The 16,535-nt window shown below is 34.6% G+C and overlaps 3 protein-coding genes and 2 pseudogenes across 10 annotated transcripts; 4 read left to right on the forward strand and 1 right to left on the reverse strand.

Moving 5' to 3' along the window:
* The first annotated feature begins 265 nt into the window (after window positions 1-265).
* On the forward strand, window positions 266-1,648 carry LOC125588667 (annotated as a pseudogene).
* Window positions 1,649-3,813: 2,165 nt separating this feature from the next.
* LOC125588661 (pentatricopeptide repeat-containing protein At3g60960, mitochondrial-like) lies at window positions 3,814-5,080 on the forward strand. Its single transcript, XM_048760290.1, has one exon. The coding sequence runs from the start codon at window positions 3,872-3,874 to the stop codon at window positions 5,078-5,080; it is 1,209 nt and encodes a 402-aa protein (XP_048616247.1). The 5' UTR covers window positions 3,814-3,871.
* Window positions 5,081-5,479: 399 nt separating this feature from the next.
* On the forward strand, window positions 5,480-9,756 carry LOC125588666 (annotated as a pseudogene).
* LOC125588468 (UDP-galactose transporter 1-like) lies at window positions 8,735-9,583 on the forward strand. Its single transcript, XM_048759822.1, has 3 exons — window positions 8,735-8,850; window positions 9,067-9,181; window positions 9,383-9,583. The coding sequence occupies exons 1-3, from the start codon at window positions 8,735-8,737 to the stop codon at window positions 9,581-9,583; spliced, it is 432 nt and encodes a 143-aa protein (XP_048615779.1).
* Window positions 9,757-12,785: 3,029 nt separating the features above from the next.
* On the reverse strand, window positions 12,786-15,313 carry LOC125588659. 8 transcript variants are annotated; one of them, XM_048760280.1, is made up of 4 exons: window positions 14,853-15,313; window positions 14,364-14,771; window positions 13,098-14,281; window positions 12,786-13,025 (listed from the first exon to the last, which is right to left on the reverse strand). In XM_048760280.1, the coding sequence occupies exons 1-3, from the start codon at window positions 14,868-14,870 to the stop codon at window positions 13,112-13,114; spliced, it is 1,596 nt and encodes a 531-aa protein (XP_048616237.1). In that variant the 5' UTR covers window positions 14,871-15,313; the 3' UTR covers window positions 12,786-13,025; window positions 13,098-13,111. The 8 variants fall into 8 exon arrangements, with proteins under 8 accessions (XP_048616237.1, XP_048616240.1, XP_048616235.1 ...); XM_048760283.1 differs by having other exon boundaries at window positions 14,995-15,311; XM_048760278.1 differs by having other exon boundaries at window positions 14,882-15,305.
* Between the last annotated feature and the right edge of the window lie 1,222 nt (window positions 15,314-16,535).

The following is a 16,535-nucleotide window of genomic DNA, read 5'->3' on the forward strand; positions in this document are numbered from 1 at the left end:
ACAAATAGTCAAAAGTAACATGTCTAAAATAGCTAAAGTGTACTCAAAACACCAACAATACTTATTGATTCTCAATCCAAATATTCAAACCAAACCAATGTATATGTTAATTTTAGGTACTTTGACATATGCTATTCAAATTTATATGTAATATATTGTTTTGTTTATATATTTTGAGAAATTTAAAGTATATAATGAATTTTAAAAATTTAAAAATAATTTAAATGGGTTATCCGAACCCGAACCGAACCCGCAAAGATCCGAACCGAACCAGAACCGAAATTTAAAAATACCCGAATGGGGCTGAAATCTTTGAACCCGAAAACCCGAAACCCGAATAGATCCGAACCGAACCCGAATGGGTACCCGAACGCCCACCCCCTAGTCTCCACGATTCACATCACAGTTAAAAGAAGAAAGAAAATCTATCTCTAGTATCTCTCTCTTTTGGTGTGATTATTACAGAGGGAGAGAGATGGAGAAACGAACAAGAAGAGTAAAGTTCACGGAACATTGTACGGTCAAACCCGTGCCAGCTAAACCATCCAACGGCTCTCCGAGAGTGGTCCGAATCGCCTTCACTGACCCTTTCGCCACTGTCTCATCTAGCGACGAAGAAAACGACAAGGTTTGTCCGACTCCGAGAGTGAAACGTTACGTTGAGGAGATCAGATTCGGCGAGACCAAACCCTCCTCCTCAAAGCCGGCGAGGAAAGCTAGATGCAAGCCGGAGAGAGGTGGCGGCGAGAGAAAGGCTGACGTGTCGGATCCAAGAAAGTACAGAGGCGTGAGGCAGAGACGGTGGGGATCCTTCGCGGCGGAGATAAGGGATTCTTCGACACGCATTCGGATTTGGTCAGGGACTTTCGCTACGGCGGAGGAATCGAGCCGCGATTCGACTCAAAGGTCACAACGCTCTGACGAATTTTCTGACTCCTCCTCCTTCGCCGGGGGAAACGCCGCCGGTTATCGATATGAAAACGGTTACCGGATGCGATTCGGGGAGCCAGAGCCTCTGTTCTCCGACGTCTGTTCTTCGAATCAATGTCAAAAGAGGAAACAGAGTATAGAACGGAGCTGGAGACGGAACCGATCGATCTGGCGGCGGAGGTGAAGCCGACCGTAGCAGAGAGTATTTCTGGGATTCCGAGTTTCCTCCGGAGCCGTTGTTTATGGATGGAATCGAAATCCATAAACCGTTTCCGAACCGGAGGATTTCTCGTTCAATTTGAATGAAGATTTCGATGCAACTCCATGTGAAGTCGACGATTTTTTCGAGCCTGATTAATTTTTTAAAATTTTGATTTTTACTGGTTCTGAGATTTTTGTGACGATATTGGCGGGGATGCATCTAGACCGTATGCTTGCTTTTTTTCGTTTATTGACGTAGACGGTTCTGATAGGCTAGACGCTGAAGCGCAAGAATTGCTTCGTTTATAATTTTAATGGTGTTTCAAGAAGTAAGTACTTTAGTTAAGATAAAAATGTCAGTGTCTGTTAAGGTTTTTGGCCCAACATTTTCGTTATTCGCTTGTCTTAACGTGAGGAAGCAGAAGAATATACTAAGTGTTTATAATGTTCACTAGATTCTGACCCGTGCACACATGTGTTATTTTTTATTTTATTTTTTTGTTTAAAATTTGTTATACATGATCGAGTGTATATATTTTTGCCACTTACCAATATTTCATATATATTTGATAATATTTTTTTATTTGTGCAAGTTAATAAATATTAACCTGTTGTTTTTGTTAATTTATTTTAAATGAAATAAAATATTATTTTTTAATTTTTTGCATTAGTTTTTCCATGAATTATCATTAATTTATGAGATTTTATTTCTTGAAAATTGAACTCTCGACTTTTTGATATTTGTCTAAACTAAATAAGATAATATTAAATTTAAAATTGTTTTATATAATATATACTATATTGATATTTCCAGATTATCAAAAACACCATCAGTTTTAGAATTGTAATTAATTAATTTTAAATATAATGACAAAATCTGTAAATAAAAAAATTACAAAAAGTATTTAATTTATTGTAAATATAATGGTTAAATGTGTAAATAAAAATAAATATTAAACGTGGTTCAATCCTAAGCTTTTTTTATTTAATCATCACTTCATGGATATAAGTGGAACAGATTTGGAAAAATTACATGTTTACCACTTTTATGGTACCACTTTTCATTTTTACCACTACTAAGGAGACATTTTCATAAATACATTCTTCAAGACTCTTATGCCTTTGTTATTTATATATATAATAAATCAATATTTAAATAAAAAATAAAAAAGAAATAAAAAAATAAAAAAAATTTTGAATTATACTTTTTCAAATTCGAATTTTTTTATAAATTTTTCTTTTTGAAATTTTTTTTTTCAAATTTCTTTTTGAAAAACGAAAATTATGTTTGAAATTATTTTTTAAAATTTTTTTAAGTATTTATTTATATATTTATTAGAATCCTAAATTTCACATTCCAAAAACCCTTCCCCACCCCTCAACTCTAAACCCTAAGTCTAGATTAGTTAACCCTAAGGGTATAATTTTTTTTTACCCTTCATTAAAAGTGAGGGTAAAAGTGGTTAGTGTAAACATGAAAAGTAGTACTATGAATGTGCTATTTGTGGTAATTTCTCAAGGAATTTTGAGTATTGTATAATTTTTAATGGACATCTAATAATAACATTATATAAATAATTATATTATGAAATCAAATCATGAAAATTTAATGAAAATATATAATTTTATCTATTTAATTGCTAAACAAAATTGTAACTATACTTTGTTATTTTTTTTAAAAAAAAATTAACCACTATTTTAGAATAAAGTACAAAATTGATGTATGCAATGACTATAACACAATTGTATAGTTATGCAACATTACAAATTCAATACATTTATCAAAATCTCTTACTAATATTTTTAAAAAAATATTATACACAAACTTATAAATTAAATTTTTATAACATATAAGAAACAAATTACAGAAAAATGTAACATATTTACACAAAAAAAACAAAAAAAATAGAAACAACATTATACCCGGACTTGAAGCACGGATTAAGATCTAAAATAGACTAATACAATTACAAAGAAAAGACATATGTGTATATAATTACAAAGAAACGAATATATGTTGACGGGTCAACTTTTAAATTGCTATTGTTTTATAAAATAAATTTTGATTAAGATTTAGACACAAATATGATTACACAAATGGTGAAGGCAGATCAAAGACCTAATTTCTGAGTTGTTGTATGAAGATGTATTAGTAGAAGCTTCAGAAACAGAATGTTAGATTAAAAAATGGAGGAGAAAGAGCAACATAATTATGAATCATTTTTCTCTCTCTCTTTTTTTTTTTTTTTAACAATTTGAGATGTTGAAATAATAAAAGTGTAGAGCAAGCTGGGATGAATGAAAGCAAACAAATTGAAGTACTTATCTACTGTTGGTAATCCAGATATTTTATGAATGGATGCATGCAAAACCAAGATTACACCTTTTTATTAGCTTAAGAGTCCTACTGACAAAGAGATACCAAAGTGTATTTACGAAAAAAAATATTTTAAGACATGCGCCTCCCATAATCCATCCACCTAGAAATCCACCAAAACACATAAATATTAGTCGTGAAGAACATGATCATAAAAGGTGGGATCAATATTTACCATAGTCGGGTCGGGTAGGGTCGGGCCGGGCCGGGCGATATAGTTGGTAGTGGGCTTCGAAGAGAGGCCCAACGGTATACATATATATATATATATATATAATTAGAGACAATATTTTTCTAAATTTGGATTCTGCGGCAGTATAAAGAAAAAGCAAACCCTAAACTCCTCCTCCCCGGGCTTCCACCATGTCCTTCCTCAGGCGCATTGTCCAAAACCCGACCTTATCGAAAGCAGTTCCGGTGGGGAAGGCGATGATCCCTTTCCCACTGGGAAGAGACCCTTCGTCACTCCCAAAAATAAATCCAAACTGCGACGACATCGACATGGATCGCCGCCCAATATCTCTGCGCTACCGAGTAACAGCAATGCTCGGGCTGTCTAATCTCGACAAAGCCGTCGAGTACTCTCACCACGCTGTCTCTGAAAAGTATCGTTTCAAAAGAGACACTGTCTTCATCTGCAATTCAGTAATTGGAGCCATGTGCGACGCAAAACGTTACGAGGAAGCCATCTCTCTGTTCAACTACTTTTTCAACGAGTCTCAAACACTCCCGAACATGCTCTCTTGCAATCTCATCATCAAAGCTCACTGCGACCAAGGCTGTCTCGACGACGCTCTTGATCTTTTCAGTCACATAGTCATAGACGGACGTTTGTCTCCAGGGGTGGATACATACGTGATACTCACGAAAGCCTTGGTTGATGCTAAAAGACTCGACGAAGCTTGCGTTTTAGTGGCGTCCATGGGGCGTTGTTATTTCATGGTCTACGACGTACTCATTCGAGGGTTGTTGGATGCAGGGAGATACGTAAAGGCTAGCCAAATAATCGAGGAACTGAAGAGTAAACTCCCATGGAGAGTATATCACATGGCAATGGCACTCTATAAGGTATCGTTGATGGAGTATTGGTTCAAGCAAGGCAAAGATGAGGAAGCTATGGAGATATACAAGGTTTTGGACATGTCTGAACAGATGAACGATATTGTCGGAAATAGGGTTTTGCGAGTTTTGGTCGAGCACGGTAAGAAAACAGAAGCTTGGGAACTGTTCGATGAGATTATAGGATTCTGCTATCCCGACACGATTGGTATAGTGATGAAGTCTTTTAGTGATGAAAAGACTATACCGTTGTCGTGGGCTAGTGAGACGTGTTATAGGACGATCATCGCGTGTCTATGCGAACAAGGAAAGATGTCGGAGGCAGAGGAGTTCTTTGCAAAGATGTTTTCAAACTGTGAGGAAGAGGAATTGATGGTGGGACCTGACGTTTCAACATTCAGAGCAATGGTCAATGGGTACGTTATGGTTGGGAGAGTGGATGATGCTTTCAAGATGTTGAACAAGATGAAGATTTCAAATTTAAGAAAGCTTGCTATTCATCGAGCCACATAATTTTGCTATTTATTTATTTATTTATTTATTGAACAAAACTTAGGGTGAACTTTTAAACTTAGGATAAACTTTTAATAGAGGTGAATTTAAAGGTTCACAACGAAGTTTTGTTCGATACTCATTTTTGATAATATGTTCACATTGAGAGCAAGACTAATAAGATTTTATTTAGTTAGACCATCATTAACCCTGATACTTAGTGGGTTTCTTAGGGTAAAAAGTGATAATCAGAAGAAAAGAAAAGATGTATTACCGATCCTTAACTGGAGTGTTTGGCGATCGATTATTAGTGGAGTTTTAAACCCACGTGTCAGCTTTCTAGTTAAAGTTTTTTTTTTCTATTTTCTTTTCTTTCTTTTTTTTCTTCTCTTTCGCCTCTCCATCTTCTAGTGTTCTCCGTTCGAAGGAAAGGGTCGAAACCCATCGAGCAAAATCAATGGGCAGAAGAGAGGCGTCGTTTTTTTGCGCTCTCTCTCTACGCAGTAATTGAGGTGACGAAGAGGAGACGGGGGAGAGAATAGATCATGAAGGAAACCTCACCAAAATCTTTCGAACTTCCTCCAGAGATCATCAGGGAGATTCTCATCCGATTACCAGACAAATCAATTGTAGGTTTGATTAAGGAACTGAAGGAATCAGCTGCTACAAAGTTCAAGACTTTCCAGATTCCTGTTGATTGGATGCTCGAAACCATTACCGTTGTCGATTCTCAAGTACCCGTCGGAGACGAGGTCAATTTGCATTGCACGAGCTGGAGATTCGCGGTGGAGACCAACAACCTCGCCCCGTGGAGCACGATTCCGGCGGAGTGCACCGACTACGTCAAGGGCTATGTCACCGATCTTGAGAGAGTCTCTGAAGAGGCTTCCGTCTTTGCGAGCACCGTCATTTCTCCGCCGGCGACGACAAGGATGCGTGGATTTTCGACATCGATGTCCAATCTTCCCTATTACATCGACCATGGCTTTGGGTACACGTTTCCTCAATCTCAAAGTTTAGTTTCTTAATCTTGTTACTCGCTACCAAGCAATGTTGCAGGGTTGAGGTGTTTGATCACTCAGAGTTCGATAAGTGGGTTGAGAGAGGAGTGGCACCAGCTATAGCACCAAGCTTGAAGCTTTATCAACGAGTTATAGATTTGGGGTACAGAGTTTTCTTGCTTACAGGGAGGAAAGAGAGCCACAGGGTTGTCACTGTTGAGAACCTCATCAATGCCGGCCGTTTCCAGAACTGGGACAAGCTCATTCTCAGGTATACCTAATCACAGAAACACATTTGGTGTAGTAGCTCTTTGATCACGCTTAGTATATGTACTAATCGTAATGGTTTGATTTAGCTAGTTACTTGTGGTCACTACTTACTATTTGATTGGAGTAGTGTGATGAATGAAGAAGATAATAGAAACAGCAATTGTTATGGTCCCCATTCTTTGATTAAAGTGAATTGTTGCTGGCTGGCACAGGCAGGACAATGTAAGAAGATTGGTTTGTCTTCACTCTATTATTGTGTTTTCTGTTTTGCGTGTTTACATGGTGAAAGTTTGTGCAAATAGAAATTTTGGAATATGGAAGTTTGTATTCAAGTGTGTAGCGTTTACAAATGTGATTTTCAGATAAAATTGGCGTCTGTGAAACTAGCAGTGAAGTATATGAAGAGAGTATCTGCAGAGCTTGAAGCCAAACTCTTAATAAATCTGTTTATTTGTTGTATGTTTAGTTCACAGGAAGATTTGATGCAGAGACAAACTTGTATATATTCAAGGTAATTCACAAACTTGTATAGATAGCCTTTGTTCTTCATTCTACTTCGCATGTTCTTCATTCTTATTCTATCTTGTAAACAATCAAAAACAATTTCTTAACCCTTAATTAAGAAACTAGCAATGGAGGTTAAAAATTAGGTGTCTCTTAACTTAAGGTTCCTAACTAACATTTATTACTAAAAAAATCATTAAGAGATCCTAATGGGTTCTAGGGATAATCATGCTCTTACATCTGCAGTGTTTTTTTTTACGTCACAAAGTACATCTTTTTTAGTTATGTTATGTTTTTAGTTTTAACTATAGGTGTCTTGCCCACTTGCGGGCTTAGTACTCTTACAAAAATTGTAAATAAATATATTATCAATTTAAAAATCATTATAATAAATTATTTTCTGATTTTGAATCATGTAATAATTAATTAATTATTAAAAAATTTGATAAAGTTTTTTTTCCCCGTAAATATCCTTTATTACGTAAAATAAACTTGTAAACATTCATATGTACATAAAACTATATAATATTTAATTATAAAATATTACGATGTAAAATATCTTTTGATAGGTAAATTTATATAAAAATTATTTAAGAAATATCGTATGAAAAATAAAATTTATATTATTGTTCGAATTAATAATTTTGGCCCTTAAACAATTTTTTAAAAACTTTTTTGTTAATTACATAATTTATTTACTAATTAACTGATCCCATTTTTTAAAATATTTTAGGTCAAAAAATGTTTATCGCATAAAAACCTAATGTTTAGACCGAAGAATCTCATGCTTACTATTTGGTTACAATGAAACTATACCAGCTCGGTTTTATATCATGATTTATCAATTTAAAAGTTAATTATGGTTATGAGAAGTTTACATTCACGTGTCAATCCTACCTATCTTGGATAATTTTTTTTTTCTGTGTTATTTTGGTTAGTGTTCGATATAAATATTGATTTTTGAATTTATTCTCATTTTTTTGCCTCAGATTTAGAAAATATTTAAGATTCAAAATTATTAAAGAGATACATACTTAGGTTAAGATTTACGCCTTGTGCAGAATAGTGATGTCAACCGAGAACCTGGACCGCGGGACAGGCCCGTTAAGGCTTGGGGCGGGGCGGGTTTGGGCTGTATATTTGGTATCCCGCAAAATGGCGGGCCTCGCGGGTTGGTACTGTGTGGTATTGGGCTCAAAGCGGGATGGCCCAAAAGAACCGCGGGCAACCCTAAAGTCCTGCACCCTCTTGCCTCCTCATTTCATCTGGAACCTGAAAAAACAAAAGAGAGAGAGAGAGAGAGTGAGAGAAAGACGAGTCGCCGACAGAAGAAATGGAGATTCGGCTACAGAGAAGCCACAGTTACTCCATCTCGGCTTGTAAACTTCACAGATCAAACTCGCATCTACAGAGATAAGCCTTTTCACCTCTTCTTCTAAGTTTTGCATGTAATATTTTCAAGTTCTTTATCCATCAAACTCTCTGCCCTACACCTCTAACGATTTACTCTTGTATAACATGTTCAGGTTGTTAGCTACCTAAGGAAAGAGATCCGTAAGATGCATGCAAGATCCAAATAGATGTAAGATTCTCTAAGACTCCTCCTTGCTCAAGAAAAAGAGATTTGATCGAAGCTAATAGTTGTTGTTTGAAATAGAGATTCGCTTTGTTACTTGTTTGAAATAGAGATTCGCTTTGTTACTTGATGTAACTTCTAACTTCTAAGCGAGTTCTAACTTCTAAAATTGGAATACTACCATGAAATTACATATGGAAATCATTAATGTAATATGTTTTTTTGCTGCGTTGATGTATCAGAAAATATTACAATTACTGCAAGTTTAGAATTGTAGTGGAGCGCAAGTTACGTAAAATTGAATAGTGAGATTTTGATATCATTATGGCGATTTATTTGCAAAGCTGTTTGGATTCTGCTGCTGCTCTGTTTGGGTGTTTAGCTACTTCCACGAAGACCATTCTTGCTGAGTCTCTTCTTCATGGTTACAAATTTCACAGGTCAGTGCTCCTTGTTGTGTCTTCATTGGAGTGATGTTACTTCAATTGCACTAGATGGTCATGTGATGCCATCTTAATCTTGATTGAAAATGTGATTGATGTATCTCTCTTTCCGGTTAAGAGTAAATCACATGAGCTTTTTTGGGAAGTTAACCAATGAATATTTGTCTGCGTAGGAGAAAGATTTGATTGTTCTCTGTTCTCTCTTTTATGTAGCATAAACACAGTATACTACATGTCTCCTTTCGCCACCATGATTCTCGGGATACCGGCACTATTACTGGAAGGCAACGGGATTATGAGTTGGTTTGAAGCACACCCCGTCTCCCTGGTCAGCACTCATCATTATATTCAGTTCTGGTGTGTTAGCCTTCTGTCTCAACTTTTCCATCTTCTACGTCAGTCATTCATTCCACAACTGCAGTCACATTCAACGTAGCTGGAAACCTCAAGGTAACAAAAGGACAATCTTAAAACCCAATAATCGTATAAGAATGCTGTCTTGAGAGCATGGTTCATGTACTTTTGGCAGGTTGCGGTGGCTGTATTGGTGTCATGGTTGATATTCCGTAATCCGATATCGTGTATGAATGCTGTTGGACGTGGGATCACGCTTCTGGGATGCACATTCTATGGATACGTGAGGCAAAGTCCTAGGACTCCTCGCACACCAAGAACCAAGATGGAGTTGCTTCCTCTTGTTAATAACGATAAACTCGAAGGCAAAGTCTGATCTCCGACCAAGATAGAACTTTAATAGAGAACTAACATTTTGTCTTGTCTTATTTTGGGATGGTAGAAGAGATAATGATTCTTCTTATTTTCTATATCTCTGTGATATGTAGAATCTATAGTCTTATGATAAGACTCTTATCTAATACAATTATCATATACAAATTCATCACACACAGTGCTGTCTGATTCTGAAACTCATTTATAGGTCTAACTAGATATTAACCCGCACATCCGTGCGGATATATTTATATTTTTAAATTAATATTTAAAATATAAAATATGTTATAAAGATATATATCTAATATCAATTTTATGTATATAATATTTATTTTGAAAATTTATATTTGTTGAAATTTGTTTGATGATATTGTACAAATCATATATTAATGAAGTATTTTTGTTTATTTATTTAAAATGCAACATCAATATTAATAGTTTAATTTTAAACATTAGTTTTATATGAATTAATAAAAAAAAATTATTAGCTTCTTTGTTTAGAAATTTTTATTCTCAAAATGGTTTTATGTGAATAAATTAAATTATTTTTGTTATATTTTAAAATATTATTTTATTTAATATATTATATTTCAGTTTAATGTTTTTAATTTTACTAAAAATATCAACATAAAATGTTACAACCAATAAAATATTATTTATTTTATTTTATATAAAAATTAATTTTGATAATTTAAAAAGAATTGGGCTATACTATTTAATTTTAAAATTAGTTAATGGAATATATAAACAGTCAAATGATAATTACCTAATGACAATATATTTATTTTTCTTAGAAAAATGTTATTGTTTAGATGTACATTGTTTTTGTTAGGAGAATATCATATATGAGTAATTATAGGATGTTTAATTAAATTTCTAATGAATTGTCTAACATAGACTTGTGTATGGTAGATAAAAAATAAGACTATATTTTAATAGAGCAGATAATTTCACAGCAGTAACATCTAACCAAGGCAATTATGATGAGCAAGCTTTTCCTCTAACTAAGTTAGACTCATCTATATTATTAAAAGAGAAGTATCCATATAAATTATCCCTCAGTTTTTCAATTTATTTACAATCATATGCCATTGAAGTAATAAATTTACTTACCTTTTAAAACTCTTGTCTTTTACAGTTTAATTAATGCATATCCTAAATCTAACTTTAATTTAAAAAACAACAATAAATGCATGTTTATAGGAATTTCTATTTTGAATCATGTAAATGCAAGTGTAAGTGCATATTTATAGGGATTTTCTATTTTGAATTATTCTTTCGACCAGCTTTGGTAACAATACAATCGATTTTCATATCTAATAACAATCAATTCAAAATAATTAATTAAATAATTAGCGTGTGTAAATATATGTTTGTAGAGATTTTTCATCTCAAATTATTTTTTCTACTGTTAACTTTCTCATAGAATAATTAAATAATTAGTTAAAATTTTCGGCCACAACTAATTTAAGATGACCCAAATTATTATGTATATTTATACGAACTTAAGCCCATAATTAATTTGTAATTATTTTAAACTTAATTTATACATTCATTTTAAGAAATCTCAATTTATTATAAAAAACCCGGTAAAATTTGTAAAGATCGTTAAGTATTACGATTAAATTTTACTCAAAACAATCGTTAATCCATGATACAAGTTCTCTATTTTTTTCATTTTTTTATTGAAAAAAATAAAAAAATATATACGAAGATTAAATTTTACACACGAATCATTTAGTATAAACAAAAACAAACTAAATAAATAAATAAATATCTGTGCGGTTTTGGAAATCAAATTCTAGATGATGGTAAAAAACTAACTTCTTACTTAGAATATAAAACATATTTTAATAATATAATTAAAAAAATCTAAAGAAGAAAATAACTAGGATTTATCTACTGGGTCAAGCAATGGTTGATCAGGTAGTCAAATTCCAGATTTTAACGGTTTTTACAAGTTTTATCGGGTTTTTATATAATAGCTTTTTTAAAACCCAAACTAGATTACATATAGGTCACCCGATTTATCGGTTCGGCCTCGAATCCGGGTCGGATTTTAAAACACATTATAATAACTATGTAACACAAGTATAACATTTAGTATAACTTGCCCCCAAAAAGAAATTTAGTATAAGTAAAATTTAAAACTGAAAGTAAATATCCGGTTGCGCGGATCAGGGTGTAGTTAGTCATTACATACAAGTCTTGTCTGATTCTGAAACTCATTTATAAGTCTAATAATTTCGTAGCAGTAATTTCTAATCTATTAGCTCCTTAGATGTAACAACTATTTATAACAGAAGTCACAAGTTTGTCTGATTCTAAAACTCTTTAAAAGTCTGAAAATTCCATAGGAAAATAGAAAGTTATATTGAAATTACAAAACGCTCGAGAGAGAGAGAGAGAGAGAGGGGGGGAAGGAGGGGAATCGTTATTAATCCCCTACCTTTTAGGGGAAGCTATGATGATTAAGAATTTTTTTTTACCTGCTATGAATAATACATACAGCTTTTGATGTCTTTTTATGATACATGAAGTACTCACTGTATTGTAGCATCCAACACTTAAACTCTAAAACTAGAGGCTATGATCAACAAAATAAAGAATACTTCAAATACCTATACAGTAAATCTCTTCTATAGATTTGAGAGTTGCCATTTGGCTTTACATCTTGTATTAACATATGACATTTTTTTTCCTCCAATATATTTACCAAAACAAAGAGAGTATGATGAATCCAGTTTACAGAGACTGAGTGATTAAACGCTATACAAACAGGTCAAAATCAAACCGAACTCGCATAGCAAACTATCCGCGATCAGATCAATTTTCGTTCATCAAATCGAAGCTGAGTGTGTTCTAGAGAGGAAGAAAGTACCAGAAGAAGCTGGGACGGCGAGTAGAAGCAGAGCACCGAGGAGATACACAGCTGCGGAGGTTAGTGGATAACTGAGAAATGGCTATATGCCAAGTCCCACAACATAACTTATCATTTACCAAATGCATTGCAGACTAAAGAGCTATCGAGGAAGGTCCATAACTTGATGCGAGCAAAGAAAATAAAAGCCATTCACATCCCACTGAAAGAAGCAGCAGTGAATAAAACATGAGAACCTTAAACTCAGAATGCCTAGGGGCTACATGTCAAGTCCCGCAACTTATGAACAGCAAAGGCAAAAATACTATAAAGAGGAGGAAAGGAGCATCAGAAACGGGAAGAAACTGTCCCGAAGGGATAGGGAATCAATCACACAACACATGAAAACCAAATATATACACACAGACAGATAGATAATAAGGGTTTCAATGTTATGAATCCTCCCAAAGGCAGACAGACGGATAGATAATAAGGGTTTCTCCAAAAGCAAACAGATAAAACAAGACAGATCTTCCTTCTTTCCTTCCTTCCTTGCTTACTTCTTCATCTTCCACGTCATATCCTTCACAAATACACAACACAGAGTTAGTAATAAAACAAAAATCAGAACCAGAAAGATCCAAAAACCACCGACCGATTCACCTGCTCCTAGTTCTTGGTAACACGCCTGGGCCACTTCAACCCCCACCTTGCGAGCCTCCAATGAGTCTTGTCCTGAACAGCATACTTGGACTCCTTCTTCTCCAGATAGTCCACCAAATCCTGCGCATGTCTGATAGTTTCTAGAAGATCCAATACAACCTGAGCATCTCTGATGGTCTTCGTGAGATCCAACACATCCTGAAAACGTTTGATGGTTTCCGGATGATATAACTCACTGAGAGCTTGTTTGAGGGTTCGCTGAAGATCCAACCCCTGATCCAGAGCTCGTTTGATGACTTTCCCAAGATCCAACCCCTCAACCAGAGCTTGTTTGATGATTTCCTCAAGATCCAACTGAGCTTGTTTCATGGTTTCCTTAAGTTCCAACTCATCTTTTGCAGAAACAGGCTTCACACCAGAAGGAGGGACACAACGGCTGAGAATGCTGTTGATTGTCACTTCATGCTCTGCAGATGGAAAGTATTTGAGAATATCGATAGCTGCCTTGATGAAATCTGGTGTCCTCGTCCGAGCAAAACTGTCAACTGCAACTCCATAGTGTCGAGGGTCAGGTTGAACCCCACGACTCTCCATTTGCTGAATGACCTTAATCGCTTCCCAAGGTTCACCTCCAACGCTTAATGCATGTAAAAGGCCCATGTATGTAGCACCATCAGGAGGACAAGTTCCGATCAGCTCATCGAACAGTCTCTTAGCCTTGTCAGGATCATGCCTCGAATAGACAGTCAGCATCTGGTTGAAGAGAAGCAATCCCTTCTTTTCTGCACCATGGAATAGTCTCTCGCAGTCAACCAGAGTACATGTTGATGCCTGTAAGTATAATCCCATCAACCTTGATCGATTCCATTCATCTTCAAGCATTCCTGTTTTGAGTGCTAAAGCATGAACTCTTTTTACTTTGTTGGGAATGGAAATTGTGTTGACAGAACCAACAATCCCGTGCTTGAGATAAATCATAACCAGTGAGTTTGGATTCTTAGATGCTACCCAGTCTTCTAGATCATTCACAATCACAGTCATCTTCTCTAGATTCTTCTCCAGAAAACGGTCTTTCCATCCGGTTTCAGCAGCACTTTGTCGGTAGAGAGAAACGAGATGGTTGACTGTAGAGATAGCTTCACAAAAATCTTTTACAGAAGCCAAATGTTCAACTTCCTGCAAAAACCAAGACCACCAACGTAAATGAGCAATCACATGAGCAATCACAGTCATAAAACAAAGGAAACTTGCAGTCTACCAGAGAAGATTTAGCTGACTGTAGATACAATGGTATCATCCTTGATCGATTCCATTCATCTTCAAGCATTCCTGTTGTGAGTGCTAAAGCATGAACTCTCCTTACATTGCGGGTAGAGGCAATTGTGTTGACAGAAACAATCCCGTGGTTGAAGAAGATCATCACGAGAGACATTGGATTCATATGTGTTGCTGCCCATTCTATCAAATCAGTTCCAACCGAGTCCAACTTCCTTAGTCTATTCTCCACATCAATGTCCTTCCATCCCGTCTTGATTCTCGCTAGTTCATAGCGACTGGTGACGAGAGAGACCAAAGGCATAACGTCAATCATGTCTTGGACACTGTTGCATCCAGAAATCTGATGTGGAATTTCCTCTTCGTAGCGGTCGAGGTATGCTTCAACCTTCTGCAAAACAAACATTCAAGAATCAGGTCATGGAAAAACAGGAACTAGCTTCCTAGCTACTAGTCAAATCTTGGAACAGACAGTAACATCCATATACATATAGCAGCAACCTCCGCTTCAAACTTGGACCGATGCAACATCAGTGAACTTGCCACTGTTGATAGCATCCACGGGTAAACCATTGCTGTCCATCTTGAAGATGAGACTCGTCAACAATTCATACCATCAAAAAACCGTTCGTCTTGAATCCCAACTCTCCCTTGACTCAAACAAAAACCCTCTTCCTCGTTCTGAACATAAACAATACTCTTTTGCACTAATCTGACAGGATGATCAAGGCTTATGGTGTGTAGTTGGGAGAGACAGGAAGAAGACGAAGAAGACGATAAGGTTTGTCTCTCTCCTCAATGTGAAACTAGCACCCGCGCGGCGCGCGGTTGTCTGTTTTTCATAATCATATGTGTTTTATACTTATTATGTTATAGTTTCATATATTTTCATGTTTGACATTAGTGTGTCTTTTCAATGTTATTAGCCTTAATGTATAAACTATGAGATTGTAATTTTTTATATTGTGCTTTTATAGTTTATTTGGTAAAAAAAATTATTAGAGATTTAAGTATACTTGTTGGTTTTATTAAATTATATTATAAATATTTTGCTTTAAAGTCGAATAAAAAATTCAAATTTTGTATTGAGATTTTAAAAACAAATACACTATATAGACAAACCAATAAAATTATGGGTGAGCGTTCGGGTACCCATTTGGGTTCGTTCGGATCTATTCGGATTTTAGGTTTTCGGGGTCAAAGATTTCAGCTCCATCGGCTATTTCTAAATTTCGGTTTGGATTCGGTTCGTTTTGGGTTCGGATAACCCATTTAAATTATTTTTAAAATTTTAAAATTCATTATGTATTTTAAATTACTCAAAATCTATAAACAAAATAATATATTACATATAAATTTGAATAACATATGTCAAAATACCTACGCTTAACATATAAATTTGTTTGGTTTGATTATTTGGATAGAGAATAAATAAATATTTTAAGTATTTTTGGTGTTTTGAGTATACTTTAACTATTTTAGACATTTATATTTGATTATTTGTATATATTTTCAAATATTTTGGATAACTTAAAAGTATCAAATATATTTTGGATGTTTTCTAATAATCTAAAAAATAATTAATATATAGGTTTATAAATCTATTTCGGATATTTTCTGGTACCCAAAATATTTCGGTTCGGATCGGGTTTAGTTTTGGTTCTTTAAATACCAAAATTTTGATCATGTTCAGGTATTTAATCAATTTTGGTTCGGGTTTCGTACTACTTTTTCGGATCAGATTTGGTTTTTTGGATCCGGGTTTTTGTCCAACCCTAAATAAAATAATGAAACCAAGTTAAAAAACAACGTTCAAAAATAATAAGAATGTAAAAAAAAAGAACAGTTTCTAAATATAAAACCCTTTGTTCAAAAAACAGGTTTTTAAATATAAGATTATGATTATGGGCCTAAATATAAACAGTAGATTTATTTGATTTGTTGCATGTATCTTAATAAGTGGCCCATTTAGTTGTTAACCACTAAGTTTATTTGATTTGTTGCTATGATGTAAATAAACCAACCATTAAGCCCTGTTTGATTTTGAATACTATAAGTTGTCATTGTGATCTGGGTCATGATGTATAATAAGCCCAAAACTTTTGATTTTATTCCAAACCAAACCGCCGAAAGTTGTGGGCTAGAGAACGGGAAA

This window comes from Brassica napus, chromosome C6, assembly GCF_020379485.1.
Source record: "Brassica napus cultivar Da-Ae chromosome C6, Da-Ae, whole genome shotgun sequence".
NCBI lineage: Eukaryota > Viridiplantae > Streptophyta > Magnoliopsida > Brassicales > Brassicaceae > Brassica > Brassica napus.

Excerpts from the sequence above, each read along its gene's own strand:
- LOC125588468 (XM_048759822.1), top strand. The coding sequence starts at position 8,735 with ATGGCGATTTATTTGCAAAGCTGTTTGGATTCTGCTGCTGCTCTGTTT. Across the intron at positions 8,851-9,066 it reads CATGGTTACAAATTTCACAG|CATAAACACAGTATACTACA; the intron begins GTCAGTGCTCCT and ends TCTTTTATGTAG. Across the intron at positions 9,182-9,382 it reads AAGCACACCCCGTCTCCCTG|GTTGCGGTGGCTGTATTGGT; the intron begins GTCAGCACTCAT and ends TACTTTTGGCAG.
- LOC125588661 (XM_048760290.1), top strand. The coding sequence starts at position 3,872 with ATGTCCTTCCTCAGGCGCATTGTCCAAAACCCGACCTTATCGAAAGCA.
- LOC125588659 (XM_048760278.1), bottom strand. The coding sequence starts at position 14,953 with ATGGTTTACCCGTGGATGCTATCAACAGTGGCAAGTTCACTGATGTTG. Across the intron at positions 14,772-14,881 it reads GGTCCAAGTTTGAAGCGGAG|AAGGTTGAAGCATACCTCGA; the intron begins GTTGCTGCTATA and ends TTTGTTTTGCAG. Across the intron at positions 14,282-14,363 it reads AGTCAGCTAAATCTTCTCTG|GAAGTTGAACATTTGGCTTC; the intron begins GTAGACTGCAAG and ends TGGTTTTTGCAG.